The sequence below is a fragment of the Lepidochelys kempii genome, chromosome 12 (genome assembly GCF_965140265.1).
Source record: "Lepidochelys kempii isolate rLepKem1 chromosome 12, rLepKem1.hap2, whole genome shotgun sequence".
Lineage (NCBI taxonomy): Eukaryota > Metazoa > Chordata > Testudines > Cheloniidae > Lepidochelys > Lepidochelys kempii.
In genome coordinates, this window is record NC_133267.1 from 34,567,173 (window position 1) to 34,586,043 (window position 18,871).

At 39.3% G+C, this 18,871-nt stretch overlaps 1 protein-coding gene across 3 annotated transcripts in view; it reads right to left on the reverse strand.

Annotated features, from left to right (window-relative positions):
- The window catches only part of MLYCD (malonyl-CoA decarboxylase), a 38,745-nt gene that overhangs the window by 12,145 nt on the left and 7,729 nt on the right, over nucleotides 1-18,871 (reverse strand). For all 3 annotated transcript variants that reach the window (XM_073308068.1, XM_073308067.1, XM_073308066.1), the window contains exons 2-4: nucleotides 8,300-8,412; nucleotides 5,834-5,990; nucleotides 4,967-5,116 (exon numbers count right to left, since the gene is read on the reverse strand). In XM_073308068.1, coding sequence (XP_073164169.1) covers nucleotides 4,967-5,116; nucleotides 5,834-5,990; nucleotides 8,300-8,412 — 420 coding nt within the window. The remainder of the gene's footprint in view (nucleotides 1-4,966; nucleotides 5,117-5,833; nucleotides 5,991-8,299; nucleotides 8,413-18,871) is intronic.

Consider the following 18,871-nt stretch of genomic DNA (forward strand, 5'->3'; position numbering starts at 1 on the left):
GGTAATCATGTAATCACATTAACTGTTTTTCATTTACAGGATTGTGTATAGTATTTAAAGGATGTAAAATATCTAATGGTGGTTCAAAACAGAGCCTGTCTGGTGTTGCAGAATTTGAGACAGGAAGTTCTCCACGTGGAAAAAAAAAAAAAAATCAGTTCTCCCCTCACATAAAATAAATAAATAATCCCATTTAACAATCTAAGAATCTTTGTCCAAAATCTAACCCATTTCCAGGTGGCTGTACAAAGACTGTAAACAGTGCTATATTTGATATTTCAGAGTTTCAAGAAATAACATTCTCTCATTAAAAAACTAAGTCTCTCATGTTAAACTAAGTATACTTTGCTACTTATTTGGTGTCAACACAACCGCCTGTAATCAGCACTGAAAAGGGTAATTTCCATACCTGCTTTAACTGAGAGCCAAGTGGCTAATTATCACAATTTACACAAAAATCACTTCCAAAGATATAACATAAGACTTATCCTGACATTAAATTATGCCAGCATCAAGCCAGCATTTCAAAACCTTGCAGGCAAGCCATCAATTTTCCACACCTACAGGAGAAGTCTGTTTCCCCCTTCATATATAAACCTCAACCACTTCCCAACAAAACTACAGATTCATAAAGGTTAGATATCACACTGGAGTACCTAAAACAAATACTAAATACTAAAACATGTCAATTTCTCCCCTAAGAATGCAGAAGCAATGTTAACGTTATGCTAAATTATTACAGCAATAAGAGTGGCTCACACAGTCTCAACGTACTAAATTTTGACACAGCTCTCAATCCTGGCCCACGTACATTTAATTAGGCAGGATTGTGCCCGATCATATAATCCCAATCCAATTGGACACAAATTGCATCCTCCCAGGCAGCATGGGGCCATAAATTCTTGTAGTTTATAGGCACCACAATCACTAATAATGGAGAAGAGCGCTGCTGGGGAGCACGTGTGGGAAGTATGGCAAGGTGGAGTTTAACAAGGACAACAGGTAGAAAGGTATGAGAAAAAACTGTGAGCAATGGAAGGAAGGAACAAGTGGCAAGAGGCAGAAGGAAGAAGAAACAGCCAGAAAGAGGGAGAAGGAAGAGAGTAAGAGACATTACAAGACAAAGGAAGGACAGCAGAGAACCTAAGAGAGATACCTCTTCTCAGAGACAAACAACACTGGCTCTAATAACCTTCTATGCCCCATCTCCTTCTTGCCACCAACCTACCCAAATCACATAACAGAAAGGGGAGAAATGATGTGAGTGGAGAAGAGGGGCCACAGAACTCATCATACAAAAAGTAAAATAAAATGAGAGCGTAGCCCTTCATTTTAAATGCTGTCAAGTTCCACAAATTCCAGCGCTGCGCCCTTCTCCACCTATTAGTTATGCAGACATGTTAGCAACAGTTTGTCTCTTATTAACGCTGCTTAAAGGGCCTTTGATTAAACATCATCCTTCCCCTCAATATCTTGCAGAGTTAAATTAGGAAAATCAGGGTCTTTGTTAGGTATCTACATGCAAGGGGTCTTCAGCAGTCCTAGCTGACATGCGGTTGACATAAAAAAATCCTACCGCACACAAAGGAGTTTTTCTTACCAAAAATGTTCTGAAGCTGAAACAACGATGTTCAATTAAATAATGTCTATATGCTTACAGAAAGATTTTCTGAAATGTTATATTTTTTCTTATCCTTTCAGTAGACATACTGATCCTTTGTGCACCTGGGTGTTTATGTTGTCAGCATATCTTTATCCACTAAAGTAAACGAAGCTATGCTTTGATCTTAAACAAGAAATGTTGCTGAAAATTCAGTAATCAAAAGCTTTTTCTTGTCCTGAGTCCCCTCCATTATTTTCATTGAATATAGCCAATGTAACAGGCTGAGCCTCTGATTTTGTAAGACTGGAGACGCAATACATCTGTTTAAAAACAAGTGATCTTAATTTACAAGAACTGGTTGGAATTAGCCTGTTTGAAGTTGGTTAGAAATCACAGACTGATTAGTGGGGTGCCATTCATTCAGACCGAGTTTCAGAACAAAAACCGGATTTATGATACCACCTTATTTTGATTGCTATGATTCAAAAAAAATTATTTTTTTAATATAAATGCTACTGGTATCCTGCTGAGTAAGCCCCTTTCTCTCCCTTCCCCCCATCCCTGTGGCAAATTACCATATTTCATACTGAAAATTAAATCTTTTCAGGATATAGTGTGCTATATGAGAGAAACATTCATAAAATATAATCGCTAGTAAACTGTGATCATTAAGTTGCTAGTTTATTGATTTAAAGCGTGTATTCATCCCAGCAAAGACAATATGCACCTAGAAATGTCATTACTATGACATTTTAAATATTTATTATTCCTTCACCTGCAGCTTTAATTTCCTTTAGGAAGCTAGTATATTTTGTTTCTGCAGCTGAGAGAAGAAGGAAACCATGACTGGTATGAATGCACTTTTGGCACCACAGAAAAGAGAACGGACAAGTGGATTGATCATTTTTGTTTTTCCAACATTATTGGATAAGGACCTATATATTCTTTACTTTAATGAGTCAAAAGGCTTGAAATTAAGTGATTTGGAATTAATCAAATATAGTGGAGTGTAAACAAACAAATAATAGTACATATTTTCTCATATTGTCATTATACTCTCTTTGTTTATTCTCCCCAAGGATTATTTTTTAAAATCAAGGCATGAGAATAATATTACTGCCTAACTATCTATGGGAATGACACCCAGCAAGTAGAGCAAAACACAGTAATTTAGTTTGGCACTTAACATGAGCAAGCTAAACTTTTAATGAGACAACTTCCTAAATGCCTGTCTAAAGCCAAAATTAAAATGTTTAATGCCCAGAATGCTTGGATTTTGAATTTCACTATGTAACAACACTATGAATCCCAATTTAGGACACTAAAGGATTTCTAACTTTGTAGGGTCTAATTCTCAAAGTTGCTGAGAATCTTCAGCTGTCATTAAAATCAAGCGAGAACACCACTTTGCATGACTCGGTTATAACACTGTATGTAAATTTCACTCCCCATCTTTTCCAGATACTCTTGTGATTAAGTTCTTTAGTCTCTACATCTACAAAAAGATCATTACAGTGAAAAAGAGGCCTATTTGCCTCTCTCAGGCATTAAACAGCCTACTTCTGTTTTCAACAAGTGCGAGTAAGATAGGGCCCTACATTTAAATTGATAGATTTGCACTGACTTTTCAGTACCATCTTGGAAAAAGCAAACGTGACTGCATTTTTAATATTTTATTTTGTTGACTAAAATGTTACTTTTTAAGAAGTTGACAACCTAAGTGTCTGACCTAACACCAAGCTCATACAGAAGTTAATCCTGTAACAGAAAACCAAATTTTTCCAGAACTCACAACAACAGATTCTGGGCAATCCCTGGGAACATAAGTGCCTGAGCCCATGTCAAGATTGCTTAAATATTAACTTAATAAAATGAGAAGTCAGGATTTTCTAATGCCTCTCTCAGTAAGAGTATTGTTTCATACTAAACATTTCTTATACTATTAATGCTTTCACTATATTTTATCTACCTTGCTTATAGTTCAAAGCAATTGTTTAGTGCAATACTAAGGATTAATGCATTATTCTTTTCTTTAAATTCTTTACAAAACTAACTGACACATTGAAGTTCAACTACTTCATGATGTATATGTTTCTGATTAAAACAGGACAGTCAGAATATATGCATTTCTGATAGCCCCAATTTATGTCAGGACTTATGTATCTGTGTGTATATGCTCCAATACCCTATCTCACTAAACTGAAAATGTTAATTCAGCTTAATTGGAAGAACAGATCCTCCAACAGTTATTCCTAACAGCTACAAGAAAAATAAACTCTTCTCCAAGAGTCTAGAATGGTGGATGTGTTTGTTACAATAGGTAAAATAGCAGACACACACAGACATTTTATTTACAATTACAACGCAACTGATAGCCCAAATGCAGTAGTGTTTTCACATACTATTTCTAAATTCTTATACAATCCATACTCCACATCAATTATTTGGGTGCACAACAGAGTGCTATTCTCTTATTATAATTAGAGGTGGTTGGGAAATTTTAAAAAGGGAAGATTTCTGCGCACACACACACACACACTCACATACTCACACTCACTCCATTTTTTGATCAGCTCTAATTAGAATAGGAGACATGTTGATCAGTTAGTTGTTCACCTTGCAGTGAAATGTTAGTAACAATGCAAAGAAATTGCCAATGATAGATAAATAGTTGCAATTACTTTAATATGGACCTAGACTTATCTGCAATATTCCATTCCACAGTTCTCTGTACTATACCAAAATACTACATTCTGCACCAATGTAGAAGTTAAATTATCTGTACTAAGAGTTCAACTTCAACAGTTTAAAACAATCAGTAAATAAAAGACATTTTTAGGAAGAAGAGGAGGAAAAGGAGTTGTACCCTGAACTTGGACCACAAGAGGTCTTATATTACACCTTCTATATCAGCTCCTAAGCCTTTCTAACCTCATTATTTTTAAAATCTGAGCCTCAAACATCTAACTTATTAGTTTCCAAAAACAAAGAAGAGGTGTGTGTGTGTCTCTCTCTCTATATATATAATATCAATGACAAAACATACTATAATGCACTGAGAAAAAAATCTGCATTCAGATAAGAAAAATCCCTTCTAACTAGGTCAGCTAAGAGGTATTTTGCTAAAGAAAGCTACCAAACAAGTCCCATATTTTTTAAAAAACAGAAAATCAAAAAGTCAATATTAAGGTTTAGTGCCGATTTACTAAATACAGATGGGAAAAAGATTTTTCAGCCCTCGGAAGGTCAAAGGCTTAATGGGAATCCATGGCAGCTCTACATCTTGAGCAATGAGGCACAGTGACTACCGAAAAAAAGGACTCTGGCAGAATAATACCCCGAAGTGTAATTTACCACACCTACCTGTAATTCTTTAACAACTCGTTTGATGAGGTGAGTCCCCAGTTCTACACCCTGAAGTCCCTGCTGCGTCAAACTGATTGAATAGAAAATGGCTGTAGTAATTTTGTTCATATCTTCTGTTTCTAGAGGGGGAACCTCTTTCACTATGGCCTGTGAAAAAAAATTAGTAAGAGTCACCATCACCACAAGACTTATTTCATTTTACTACTTTTTAATTTATTAAAAACGTTGACAGTTTTTTCCATTCTCTTACTGTATTCAATCTATTGAGACAAAGTCAAACTCTAGCACAGTATAAAAGATATTCCAATCACTACATCCCGCACTCCAAATCCCCCATGGCCATTCCTGTGCCTAGAGCAGCAGGGACATGTTGCCACTTCCAGGGAGCCACCCGGAGCCAGGTAGAGAGCCTGCGCCAACCAGACTTTCAACGAAGACCAGACATTTATAGCCGGTTTATAGAGCTTGCCGGTTGGTGAAGTGCCAGACAACACAGCTTTCACTGTACTTTGAAAGCTAGCTCTCTAACCATTACTATGGAGGGGGGGGGGGGGGAGACCAACCACCCATTACTGGCAGGTATCATTAACACAACCACCAAAATAGACCTTTCTTCAGTGAACAAAGATTCCTGCCACTTATTCTAAAGACTGTATTACAATTCACATACATCACCTAAATCATTAACTCACTGAGTTATTCTTGAAAAAATAAGAAGTGCCATTAGTAGCACCAAGAACTTAACTTGGATTTTCAAAATGAGAGTTTAACACAGACTTCTGATCCATTCTGAACCAACCTTTTTTAAACAAGCCTATTTAGCAATTTAAACATTGGAGTAGGTATAGAATATGCTGACTGTACCTGGATGCTGCTGGAGATTTCATTGGTTAGTGCTACATGCAAGACTATCAATGGTTCCCCAGGGATTGCACAGTGGGCAAAAAAGTAGCACCTTCTATATGACCCAACTCGACGCTTCATATCAATCCAGTTTCTGACAGGATGCACTGCTTCAGAACTGAATAGGAGGTTAAAAAAATTAAGATTTTCATCTAAAAAGACAGACTTCACTCAACCCACTGTATCAACCCAATGCTGCTCCCATTAATGTCAATAGCAAAGCTCTTATTGACATCAATAGGGCAGGATCAGGCTATAAATGAAATTCACCCTCTAACTGTAACATAATAGATTTTGTAAAATATATCTCACTTACCACACACTCTCTGTCTGTCTACAGCCTTCTCTGGAACATAAATTCCAGCTTGCAGTTTGTATTTTACATAGGAGATCAGATTAGATCACTATGCCACTGATTCACTGAATGACCTTGGGTATATCACATCCCCTCAGACATCAGTTTCCCCAACAGTACAATAGAGAAAATATTTGATTGCCCTTGTAAAGAACTTTGAAAGCTTTGGATGAAAAGCACTACACATTAAGCGCAAAATGGTTCCTCACAGTATTACCGTCTATCCTGATGGAATGCTATTTTCAAATACAATTTAAAAATCCAACCTCCTCATCCCATCCTATTGCTAATACTTTTGTTGCATGCACACAGAATAGTGTCATTTTTTATAAAAAGGAATCTAGATATTAGTGAAAGGTTTTATAAATTAATATTTCAAAAGGGTTCATGTAAAACACTGAAACAAGAACGTGAAGTCTCTCCTCAACCAGTTTTAGTACTCTATTCAAATCCTTTAATTTATCAATATCCACAGATTAATCACATATAGAATTAAACTAAATAACTTTTATTAAGAAGTTTCTGTAGAACACAAATTCCCTCAGTCATCTTTTTAAATACTCATTGAACAAACTTTAGTCTTAAAATTCTTATGCTCCAGTCTCTAGTTTGGAAGACTTGGATTTCTATCACTTATTTTTGTTTTGCAGACCTAGCTTGTATCACCATTTTACTTTCTTTGTGTTACAAAGAACAGATGAAGTTGCCTGCCCTCACAACTCTTTCTTTAGAGATGTTGTTTTCCTAAAGCTTTTCTTAGAGTTCAAAGTATGGCAAAAAAAATTCAGCACAATAAAACTTTGATTCATACATTTCCAATGGAATCAATGCAATTCTGAATACAAGACAGGAAGATACAAATAAATATTGTTGATTGTCAAGGCACTTGTATAAACTTGACCTCAATTTACAAGAAAAGCTGTGTTATCCGGCACTTTACAAACCAGAAAGCTCTATAAACCAGCATTTCAGGAGGGGGTACAGGGTCTGGGAAGGAGTTTGGATGGGGGAAGGGGCTCAGGGCAGGGGGTTGGGATCTGGGAGGAGTTTTGGGGTGCCGGATCCGGGGCAGGGGACTGTAGTGCGGGCTGCCGGATCCGAGCGGCACTCACCTTGGGCAACTCCCCACAAGCAGCGACGTGTCCGGAGGGGCGCAGCCAGTCAGCTTCGCGTGCTGCCTCTGCCCACAGGCACCGCCCCCGCAGCTCCCATTGACCACAGTCAATGCTCCTAGACAGAGGTACAGGCAGGGGGCTCCGTGCACTGCCCCCACTTCACCCCGAGCACTGGCTCCGCAGCTCCCAGTGGCCGGGGACCGCGCCAATGGGAGCTGCAGGGGCAGTGCCTGCAGGCGAAGGCTGCGTGCAGAGCTGCCTGGCTGCGCCCCTCTGGACAGGTCACCGCTTGCGAGGAGCTGCCTGAGGGGAGCACTGCCCGGATCCGGCAGCTCAAACCACAACCCTCTGCCCCGAGCCTCCTCCCACCTCCACCCACTCCTGCCTCTCAACCTCCAGCTTCCTCCTGCATCCAAACTTCCTCCCTGTGAGTTAACTGGAATTTTTGACTTACCCATTCCCTGAACATGCTGGATAACAAAGCTTTAACTGTAAATTTTACACTGAGTTCTGCATACTGTACATGACTGCTGAAGAATTACAATAATATTTGATTAGATGTATCGTCTTGGTACACTATACTGACTTCTTACTATGTAGAGTTCACCAGCAGCAAAATAGACTTGTGTGTCTTTTATGGCCATCACAAGAAAGATTCTTCTTGGCTCTAAGCATACTCTCCCAGAGCCTGCAGCTCTAATTTATGTTGAATAAGACCATAAGAATGAATCATCTCACGCCCCAAGGATATTGTTTATGATCTACATAATTCTGTTAAAATCAAAGTATGTGCTAAACAGTATGTGTAAGGTTGCAATTCTTTAATCGTACTTTGCAGTAGAGCATAGGAATGCAATTTCTTGAGTTGGGACCTGCACAAGTGTCTGCAGAAGAGCCAATGCGTTGTTCAAACTACTTCAACAAACACTGAAAACATTGGAAATTCTTGGCACTTACTCACTAATCTTTTGAAGCACTTCACAAGGTGACTGCCAGGTGACTCGTTCCAGGTTTAGGAATCCGGTAGAAAACCATTCTGAAAGCATGCTCTTTAGCATGCCATTCATTTCCTGGAAACAGGAAGAGAAAAACTGACTCATTACTTTGAATAAACTGGGTGCAAGATAACAATCTGGGACAAGGCCATCTATTTCATTAATGATTTTTTGTTTATTTTTTACCATTACCACACTGAAAATTTTAAGCAAGTTCTTGGGTCCATTTGAGAAAGCTGATTGCAAATCATCTGAAGCTTGAATAAATAGAAATCCTTTTCATCTAGGTCTAAAATGATGAAAATGTTTACAAGATACTATGCAGACATTCTCCACAGTGCACTGAAGATTAGAACCCAAAACAGTTAAGTTGAAAAGGACACACCAGAACAGCATCTGAGTGGTCTCTAACACTGACAAGAACTGAATCTCAAATCATGTGTTTGCTCAGATGCATCAATTTGGATGCCAAAAACAAATCAAGGAGAAGGCTTTCAGATTGAATGTCTCATGTAATATTCTGTCTTGATCTCTGCTGAATACTAAGCAGCTCACATATTAGGAAGTTAACATCATTACATCAGTATTACGGTCAGCATTCATACATACTCTTTTTAAACCTGGTGGACAAGTGGTAAGATATTCTAAGAAGCAAGAAAATCACTGAAGAATTTTTAAGTCACTTCTAAAAAAAAAAAAAAAAAAAAAAAAAAAAAGGAGTACTTGTGGCACCTAAGAGACTAACAAAATTATTTGAGCGTAAGCTATAGCTCACTTCATCGGATGCATGCAGTGGAAAATACAGTGGGGAGATTTTATATACACAAAGAACATAAAACAATGGGTGTTACCATACACACTGTAACAAGACTGATCAGGTAAGGTGAGCTATTACCAACAGGAGAGCGGGGGGGAAATGGGGGGGACTTTTTGTAGCGATAATCAAGTTAGGCCATTTCCAGCAGTTGACAAGAACGTGAGAGGAACCGGGGGGGGGGGGGGGGGGGAGGGCGCGCTAGGAGGGGAGGGGGAATAAACATGGGGAAATAGTTTTACTTTGCGTAATGTCACTTCTATATTACTCTTTGTTCACTACTGTTTTTGGAACTGTTTTAACCACCTCTTCACTGCTGGATGCACAAAGAATAAAGTGGGTAAGTATTATCTATTCCAGGGCTACCTATAGCACTGACAACGCAGGAAGGACCTTTTCTGTATTGTTACCTCCAGAACCAAGATTACTAGGTCAGGTGAAAAAAGCTTAGCTGAGTCTGCTTGTAAACCTTGGCAACCCACTTCTCTACACTGGCAGTTAGCACAACTCACATATGCATGCTTCTGCTTTAGACAGATGCCCCTCAAAGAAATGTAAATTTTACACTGAGTTCTACATACTGTACAGAAGAAATGGTAGGGAAATGGTGTTCACAGATAAACTAGTTGGGATAGCAATCCTTGAAATGTTGTAGTATATCAGCACACTGACCTCTAGGAAAACAAAGTAAAACTCTCTGATGTTGCAACACTTGAGTTTGTTCCAATTTATTGCCATACTCTGTCTGACCTTCAGAGTATTCTGTATTGTAGTCAGTAACCAGGTTTCCATAGAATCCCCCCAATTTTTCATTCATTCTCCAGTGCTGCTCTATCGTGCCTAAAGTAACACTTTTTTTTAAAATGAATATAAAATGAACCATCACGCACCATTTTCTAGATCACTAGCAAACAGATACTTAATCATCAGAAATCACTTAAATACAAGAGGTGCTCACCAGCTTCATGTCACGATGACACGCATTAAAGAACACAAATAACTTGGCATGCCAAGTTTCAAGATCTTTAGTTGTAATGTGCTACGGATTACCGTCCCTCTGTATTCCCCCTGTTAGAAGCTGAACATGATAAAAATAAATTATCAAAAGAGAAGATTCTGCCGCATAAAGAATAAATCTCATTAAGAAAAAAAATAAATGGGTAGGTTTGATTTATTCAAACAACAAAGGTACTCATTCCCTGGCTGCGTAAGGTCTGCAAAGACTTCCAATGAACAATCAGGATTCAAGTGACCTGTATCTCAAGAAGGATAAATTTAAGACAGCTATATATTGCACCACATACGAGCACATTGTTGAGGGGCAGATATAATTATGTACATTGACTATTCCATGCAAAGTTTCATTGCCACAATTATGGAAGCAAATTCATTTCTGGTATAGCTCCAGTTACTTCAAGGGACTTACACCATGGATGAATTTGCCCCACAGTCTCCTTCAAAAAGATCCCAAAACTACTTAAAACTCAAAAAATAATTTTAGAAATACCAGTTAATAAAGCTGGCATGTGTAGGATATTTGCATCTCATTTTTTATATTTTGATTATATATTTATACTCACCCAGTGTATGTTACCAATGTCTAATTATTTAGTTATTAAATATGCATATTATGGTTGTGTCAAGAGATTTTAATCGGGACTTTACTGTGCAAAACATTTTCTAAACACAGTAATTGGCATGGTTCCTGACCCAAATTACTTGCATTTTAAAATGGGAATCATCTTATGAAGGGTGTGGGTTGAGGAGACAAATCTCATTTTATATAAATATTAATTTATTTTTATTACATAATTTATTCCATAATATTAGCTTTCCCTAACTACCCATCAGTCACCTGCAAGATGGCCTCTGAGTCTAGCAATAAATTGTTGGCAAGTTTCATATGGGCACCAGGGCAAAACAGATCTTGGAAAGTGATATGAAAGAGAGGCTAGCAATTTTATAGATCAGTTCAGGGAGGGGATTACAAACTGAACATAAAGTACATCTCTTGAACTCCTGTCTCTTAGCTTTAGTATCTCCCATCACAGATCTGAGAACAACTGCCAGCATGTCTGCGCCTAATAGCCCCCAAATTTTCTACTACTATCTACCAACTATGACCTAATAATTAATTTATCTAAAGGCAGGCACTCGGAAACTGTTTCCAGAGAGCTAGATCCGACACTCAGCCAGTGTTCCTGGCCTGCGCAATACCACACAGTCTGATGAAACCGAGGCTCTTGGGGCTCTCTTTTTATATCCTTGCCTGCAGAACATTTGGGGCCCTAAGGGAGGGTGCATGGGTCCTCCAACAGGTGGAGATTTTAGAGGTTTCCATAAAGCCTGCTACACCACCAGCACATCTCCCATTATCGGGAACGCACAGGGGTCTACTTGAAGAATTTCAAAACTATTTGTAGTTCACATGCAATTCAACTGTTCAACTGCCCCTGATCATTCTCTTTCACCTCAGATGATCCAATTTGAAAGATCCAAGTCACTAACTCATGTAATGCTTTTCTTCCCTGGTATCTTTGTTTTTATTGTTTGCAATTTAGATATATATGCATTTGGGCAGCAATAGAAAAGTTACCAATAGTAGGAACAGACATGGCTCAAAAACCTTACTCCACACTATTAAATGTTTTACAGGGTACAGAACTACAGCATTAGACATGTGGATTCAATAAATATTTACTTGTCTTTACTCTGGTAGACCCCAAAGTGGCTGTACTGGAACCACCAGGAAAAATAAGCAGCAACACTCTGCGTTGCTGTAAATCAGAGCATGTGCAATTCAGAACATAAAGACATTACTTTAGCACAATGTTTAAAACTCTGGTTTTAATAATATTTGAGCATGACCTTTGTCCCCCCTATGAACATAGAAGATGGGTCCTTGGGGTTTTGTTTGCTTGAATATGCCTCATATTTTTCCCTTTTGCTTTGAGCTGTAGCTCACAAAAGCTCATGCTCAAATAAATTGGTTAGTCTTTAAGGTGCCACAAGTCCTCCTGTTCTTTTGAGTTTTAGGTGGATTCAATTGTGACCAATCACAGGAAGCACAACTATCTAGCTAGTAGTACAATAACAATTTGTAAAGTGTTCTACTTTCAGTTCTTATCATTACACCAGATACTCAGGCAGAAGAAAAGTTTTTTCTGGAGCATCAGATTTTAATTCCTTATCTTCCATTTAACAAAGCACTTTAATACAAGACATGCCTGACATGACTGAACATCTTGCTTCAGAGAAAAAGCTGAAATGCTCAAGAGTAAAATAAAATTGGGAACAACAGGTTAAGGGGAAGGAAGAAAAAGGAAACAAAAAAACTGGAGGAACAGCCAGAGAAAAGGAGATGGACAGCAACTGTTGAAGATGAGGCGGGGGAAAAAATCTAATGAGGGTCACATTTTAAAAACTCTACCTTTGGGAGCCATGAATGCTATTTTTTTTTAAGATTTTGCAGAGGAAACATTTTGGCCTGTTATCTTTCTCCGCTGATTTCAATGTGGGTCTAAGCAATTATACTGTTTGCAACATTAGGGCCAATACCAGTAAAATAACTAAAAAATGAAATGTATCCCCATATACAAATGAACATAGCTAGTTATCTTTAGTTTTGTTAGTTAATAGTGAGCTAGCAAATAATGTAAAGCTATTGACAAATTTATAGCATGCTAAGAGCACCATTTTATTAATTCTAGCCTTGTAACTTCAATCATTCATTATATAATGTAACAGCATTTATTATGACTGGTAAAATGTATGTGATCCTTAAAAGAGAATCTGCTCAACATCAACAAGGAGAATAAAGACTTTTCAAAGAAATGTGAGCACTTTTTTTCTGAGATCTTTTTCCTGCTAAAAAATTCACTTAGTGTAAGTTATGGACTTCATATTTCACTTCTATAACTTAGCCCTTCCAAAAAAACAGTTCTAAGAGAACACTGAGCTAAATACAATAGATCCTTCATTGCGTTTAGTCTTAAACCTGGTTTTCAGCAATAGTTTTTACCAGCAAACAAAATATAGTTAACTTAAAAACGTAACCTGAAAGTTTATCACTTTTCTCTAATGACAGGTTTCAGAGTAACAGCTGTGTTAGTCTGTATTCGCAAAAAGAAAAGGAGTACTTGTGGCACCTTAGAGACTAACCAATTTATTTGAGCATGAGCTTTCGTGAGCTACAGCTCACTTCATCGGATGCATACCGTGGAAACTGCAGCAGACTTTATATACACACAGAGTTTATATACAGAGTTATGTATATATACATATATATATATACATATATACACATATATATATACTTTATATACAGAGTTGTGTATATAAAGTCTGCTGCAGTTTCCACGGTATGCATCCGATGAAGTGAGCTGTAGCTCACGAAAGCTCATGCTCAAATAAATTGGTTAGTCTCTAAGGTGCCATAAGTACTCCTTTTCTTTTCACTTTTCTGTAGACTAAACCAAAAGAAATACAATTTTAAGGCTGCTGTAGCTCAAAATCCCCATAGCAAACTTTTCCACAATATGCATCATATCCCATTACTAGATCTCCAGACCTCAGGATAGAAGATTTAAACCTTTAAATAGGATGTGACCACATGCAGAGGTTAATAGAAGTCATCTGCCTAAATCCCATGTAAATGTGAAATTTTTTTTGAGAACGAAAGAGTGAAGCAGCAGCATATGAATATAAAATTCAGCAAAGGGGTTAATACACACAGAATACGCACACAGTAAACAATACACACAGAAGTGCACTGTTGAATAATTTCAAAAAGCAATGAATTTTATCTTCTTCATTTGCTTTCATCTATCTATGTTACAGAAGATTGCTGCAGATGCAGAATTACTTTCCAGACTGAAATGGTAATTCTTAACCTTAACCAAAGTATGGATCTCCTGCAGTGATGTTCTGTGGCTAATTTTTTTTTTTTTACAGTAGTTTATATTACACTGTACTCATATTTAAAAAGCATCAAACTACTAGCTGCCTGAACAGAGACTATCATAAACAGGGCATTTTTTACAATTAAGAACAGTTGAGCCACAGACTTTTAGGATAATTAACTGGTCTATTTAACTTACGTACAACACTCAGATAAAAAAAATTCTCCGTTGCACCCTAGTTCTCTAGAAGATTTTTATAAACAACTATTTCATAGAATCATAGAAGGTTAGGGTTGGAAGGGACCTCAGGTCGTCAACTAGTCCAACCCCCTAAGCAGGACCAATCCCCAATTTTTGCCCCAGATCCCTAAATGGCCCCCTCAAAGATTGAACTCACAACCCTGGGTTTAGCAGGCCAATGCTCAAACCACTGAGCTATTCCTCCCCCCAGCATTTCTTGAAACAGTTTCTGAAAGTGTGTGAACATTTCCTATAATGTCCTAACAAAGATAAAAGTAGAAATGTTTTTAAAAGGCATACATCAAAGGAAAACGCTGTTGGCCAAGGTAATTGCTATAAACAATCCAAAATGAAGATAGCTTTTATCACAAAAACCATGTTTTATCCCTTAAAACACCATGCTAGTAAAACTCTGCTTTTGCAATTCCAGACTCTTCTTGCAACCAATCTACACTAATCCACCTAAAGTTATAATTAAATTAGTTCTTCCTAGAAAAACTCCTAAAGCAAAGTTGTTGATAATGATCACAGTAATGGAGTTTGCAAGGTAAATTCCCAAATCTTCGCTTTTTTCCCAGACCTCATTTGCAGACTCAATCAAGTTAGCCACATTTTCCTTCACATAAAAAAAATCTGCATATTCAAAAATCTCCCTCTCATTTTCTTCCCACCCACAAGTTTAGCCTTTACTATGTTAGACAATGCATAAACTTCTCAGGCTGCCATGATCCAGTGATAAAGCAGACACAGTAGAGACTGTTCAAGGACCCTAGAACAAAGCAGTCTTTCACCCTGTAATGGGGCAGCTGCCCCACTCCCATGCCAGATCGGGGTACAGCAGGCCAGAGCAGCCGCACAAGGCGGCAGCCAATCACGGAAGGCCTGTTAGAGAGCCATCAGGGCTGAGCAAGAGGCAGCCAATCAGGGCCAGGCTAGGCCCTATATAAAGGCTGCCCAGGTGAGAAGCAGGCAGTCTCTCCTAGATCTTCAAGGGGAAGGTCTGCCTCCTGAGTGAGGAGACCAGCACCTGGGACAGTTCAGCACTAGGCAGGCTCAGGGGAGCAGAAGGGAATCATAGAATATCATAGTTGGAAGGGTCCTCTGGAGGTCATCTAGTCCAACCCTCTGCCCAGAGCAGGGCCAATCCCCAACTAAATCATCCCAGCCAGGGCTTTGTCAAGCCTGACCTTAAAAACTTCTAAGGAAAGGGATTCCACCACCTCCCTAGGTAACGCATTCCAGTGTTTCACCACCCTCCTAATGAAAAAGTTTTTCCTAATATCCAACCTAAATCTTCCCCACTGCAACTTGAGACCATTACTCCTTGTCCTGTCATCTGCTATCACGGAGAATAGTCTAGATCCATCCTCTTTAGATCCACCTTTCAGGTAGTTAAAAGCAGCTATCAAATCCCCCCTCATTCTTCTCTTCCGTAGACTAAACAATCCCAGTTCCCTCAGCCTCTCCTCATAACTCATGTGTTCCAGTCCCCTAATCATTTTTGTTGCCCTCCGCTGGACTCTTTCCAATTTTTCCACATCCTTCTTGTAGTGTGGGGCCCAAAACTGGACACAGTACTCCAGATGAGGCCTCACCAATGTCGAATAGAGGGGAACGATCACGTCCCTCGATCTGCTGGCAATGCCCCTAATTATACATCCCAAAATGCCATTGGCCTTCTTGGCAACAACGGCATACTGTTGACTCATATCCAGCTTCTCGTCCACTGTCACCCCTAGGTCCTTCTCTGCAGAACTGCTGCCTAGCCATTCGGTCCCTAGTCTATAGCGGTGCATGGGATTCTTCCATCCTAAGTGTAGGACTCTGCACTTGTCCTTGTTGAACCTCATCAGATTTCTTTTGGCCCAATCCTCCAATTTGTCTAGGTCCCTCTGTATCTTATCCCTACCCTCCAGCGTATCTACCACTCCTCCCAGTTTACTGTCATCCGCAAACTTGCTGAGGGTGCAATCCACACCATCCTCCAGATCATTAATGAAGATATTGAACAAAACCGGCCCCAAGACCAACCCTTGGGGCACTCCGCTAGATACCGGCTGCCAACTAGACATGGAGCCATTGATCACTACCCGTTGAGCCCAACAATCTAGCCAACTTTCTACCCACCTTGTAGTGCATCCATCCAGCCCATACTTTTTTAATTTGCTGACAAGAATACTGTGGGAGACCGTGTCAAAAGCTTTGCTAAAGTCAAGGAATAACACGTCCACTGCTTTCCCTTCATCCACAGAACCAGTTATCTCATCATAGAAGGCAATTCGGAACTTTAGCCTGGTACCTGTCAAGCTGCAGGCCCTGATACAAGGGCCCACAAGGTGCAAAGGGGCCAAAGGGGAAGTGACCCAGGATGGAGAGGCGGACAAGGGGAGCGAAGGAGGGCAGGGAGGCTGCTGCCAGAGGGTCCCTGGGCCTGGGTCTCCCTCCCCTCCCTTCCCCATTGTATTACACCCAGCTATTAGAAGTGGCCATAGCAGACTGCACACGACCCCTGACAGAAGGGGTTAGACTTTAGTAGGGGTGGTTGGCCACTGTGGCTGGACTGAAGCGGAAAGACTGCTATTAAATGCCCCCCCCAGAAGGGGGTGAGCATGGACTAGGGGGCACTGCTGTTGGGCAGTGTTCTGAAGAGGACTCTGTGAGAAAGGAACAACACGGGTCCAGATGCCAACAGAGGGTGAGAGACTGACGGGACACCATTGGCAAAGGGCGCTCCACATGGACTGAGCTAATTCCCGGAGGTACCAACAGAAGGTGCTGCGGTGGTGAGTCTCAACCCCCATCACACACCCCAAAGTATTAGGGCTTTAGTGGCATATATGTGCCGAAATGGAAAGTTGTTTGGGATTTTTTGAGGCACATATTTTACAATACTACCTAAGCCCTACTGTAGATCTAAAAAGGTCACATATCCTTCGCCACATAGAGAAGAAAGAAGTCAAATGTGAATCTTCATCTAGGAGTCAAAAATTTGAAGCCAGCCAGACTTTGTTGGCCTTCCTTCCTAGATGAAATTCTCTCAGATTTAATATCAGGTGTCATTTTCCAGCAATGTATGACAGCAGGTAGTTTTCTTTTGGCTGCATTTCCATCTGATCTATGCCCTAATTAGCAGGACTGTACAAAATTATGTTCATAAGCATTATGTTAATAAAAACCTAATATGACTGAGAAACAAATGCACAACACAACAGAAATTATGTACATGAAGTTTATCTCAAAGCACATATTTATGTTCTTAAGCACATTCCTTAGAGAAGCACACTCTCCCACTAGTCACTACAGCTGAACTACTGAATTCCTGCCATTTGGTGGGAAGCAGGGACACAGACTTCCAGAGAACCACGAATGCTATTGTCTACAGAGTGTGGGATTCTAGAGCAGAGGCTATTAAGGGTTCTATTAAATATCGGCCACAGATGAGACTTCAAATAAATATCATTTCCATACAACCAGCAAGTAATGTAATAAGTGACAAAAAATTAATAGGCAATTCTGTTCCTTTATCAGTCATTAGGCAGATAGGCATAGTGTGTGTGTGTATCTAAGTGAAAAAATGAGAGAGAGGCCATAAAGGGGAAATAGAATTAACTCTCATAGGGTCCCAAACTGCAAGAGAATTCAGCTATTCAAGCAAGTTGCATAAATGGAATAAGAAAACATACAGAAAATTAAATTTGGCACCCAGACTTTCATAACTGAACAAGTTACTTTGTCATGAAAAGAAAAATGTTTTTTTCTATTTTTGTTGCAGAGGAATAAGGGGCGGGGGGAAATCAATGATAAAGGATCTGTTAAGTTGTAAGCGCATCATAGTTTGTGGTGTTTTTGTTTATACTCTTCAGCCTGCCTTTAAAAGATAAGCACTGCAACAACAGAACCTTACGTAATGTTTTCTGATGTTTAGCCATTTCATTAATTTAAATGTAGTTTAAATACAAACAAAGGACTTTACTATTCACTGGTATTTATGAATACCAGGTTTTACTGAGGAGGCTGAGGAGTAGGGGTGTGTACTGCCCCACTACATCTGTCTCATCTTCAATAGAAAAGGGATAGAGTGACATGGGAGGGAAGGTGAACAAAAGGACACTTCACATATTGGAAGCTCTGAATATAATCAGAGCCCTCCAAAGTTCCTCAGTAAAAAATGAAACAAAAGACACGTGCGCGTGCACACAAAAAGAAAAATAAGAGTTTAATCTCATAAAAGTTATGTCTATACTGCAAAGTCAAACCCACCGTACCAAGTCTCAGAGCACCTGCAGGGCTCAGCAGAACTAAAAATAGCAGTGAATATGCTCAGGCTGGCGCTTGGGCTCCCAGACCCTCCCTGCTCACTGGGTTTCACAGCCCTTGTTCCAGCCTGAGATCCTAAAGTCTACACTGCTATTTTTAGCCCCGCAGCCCGAATCAACTGTCCCAGGCTGTGAACCCCAGATGCGACACTGCAAGAAAAAACAAAAAACAAAAAAAAAAAAACACACACCTTAGGGACCAAGAGTACTAGTTTAACTCAAGCACAATATGGTATTTTGCAAGCCTCCCCACACAGCTCTTA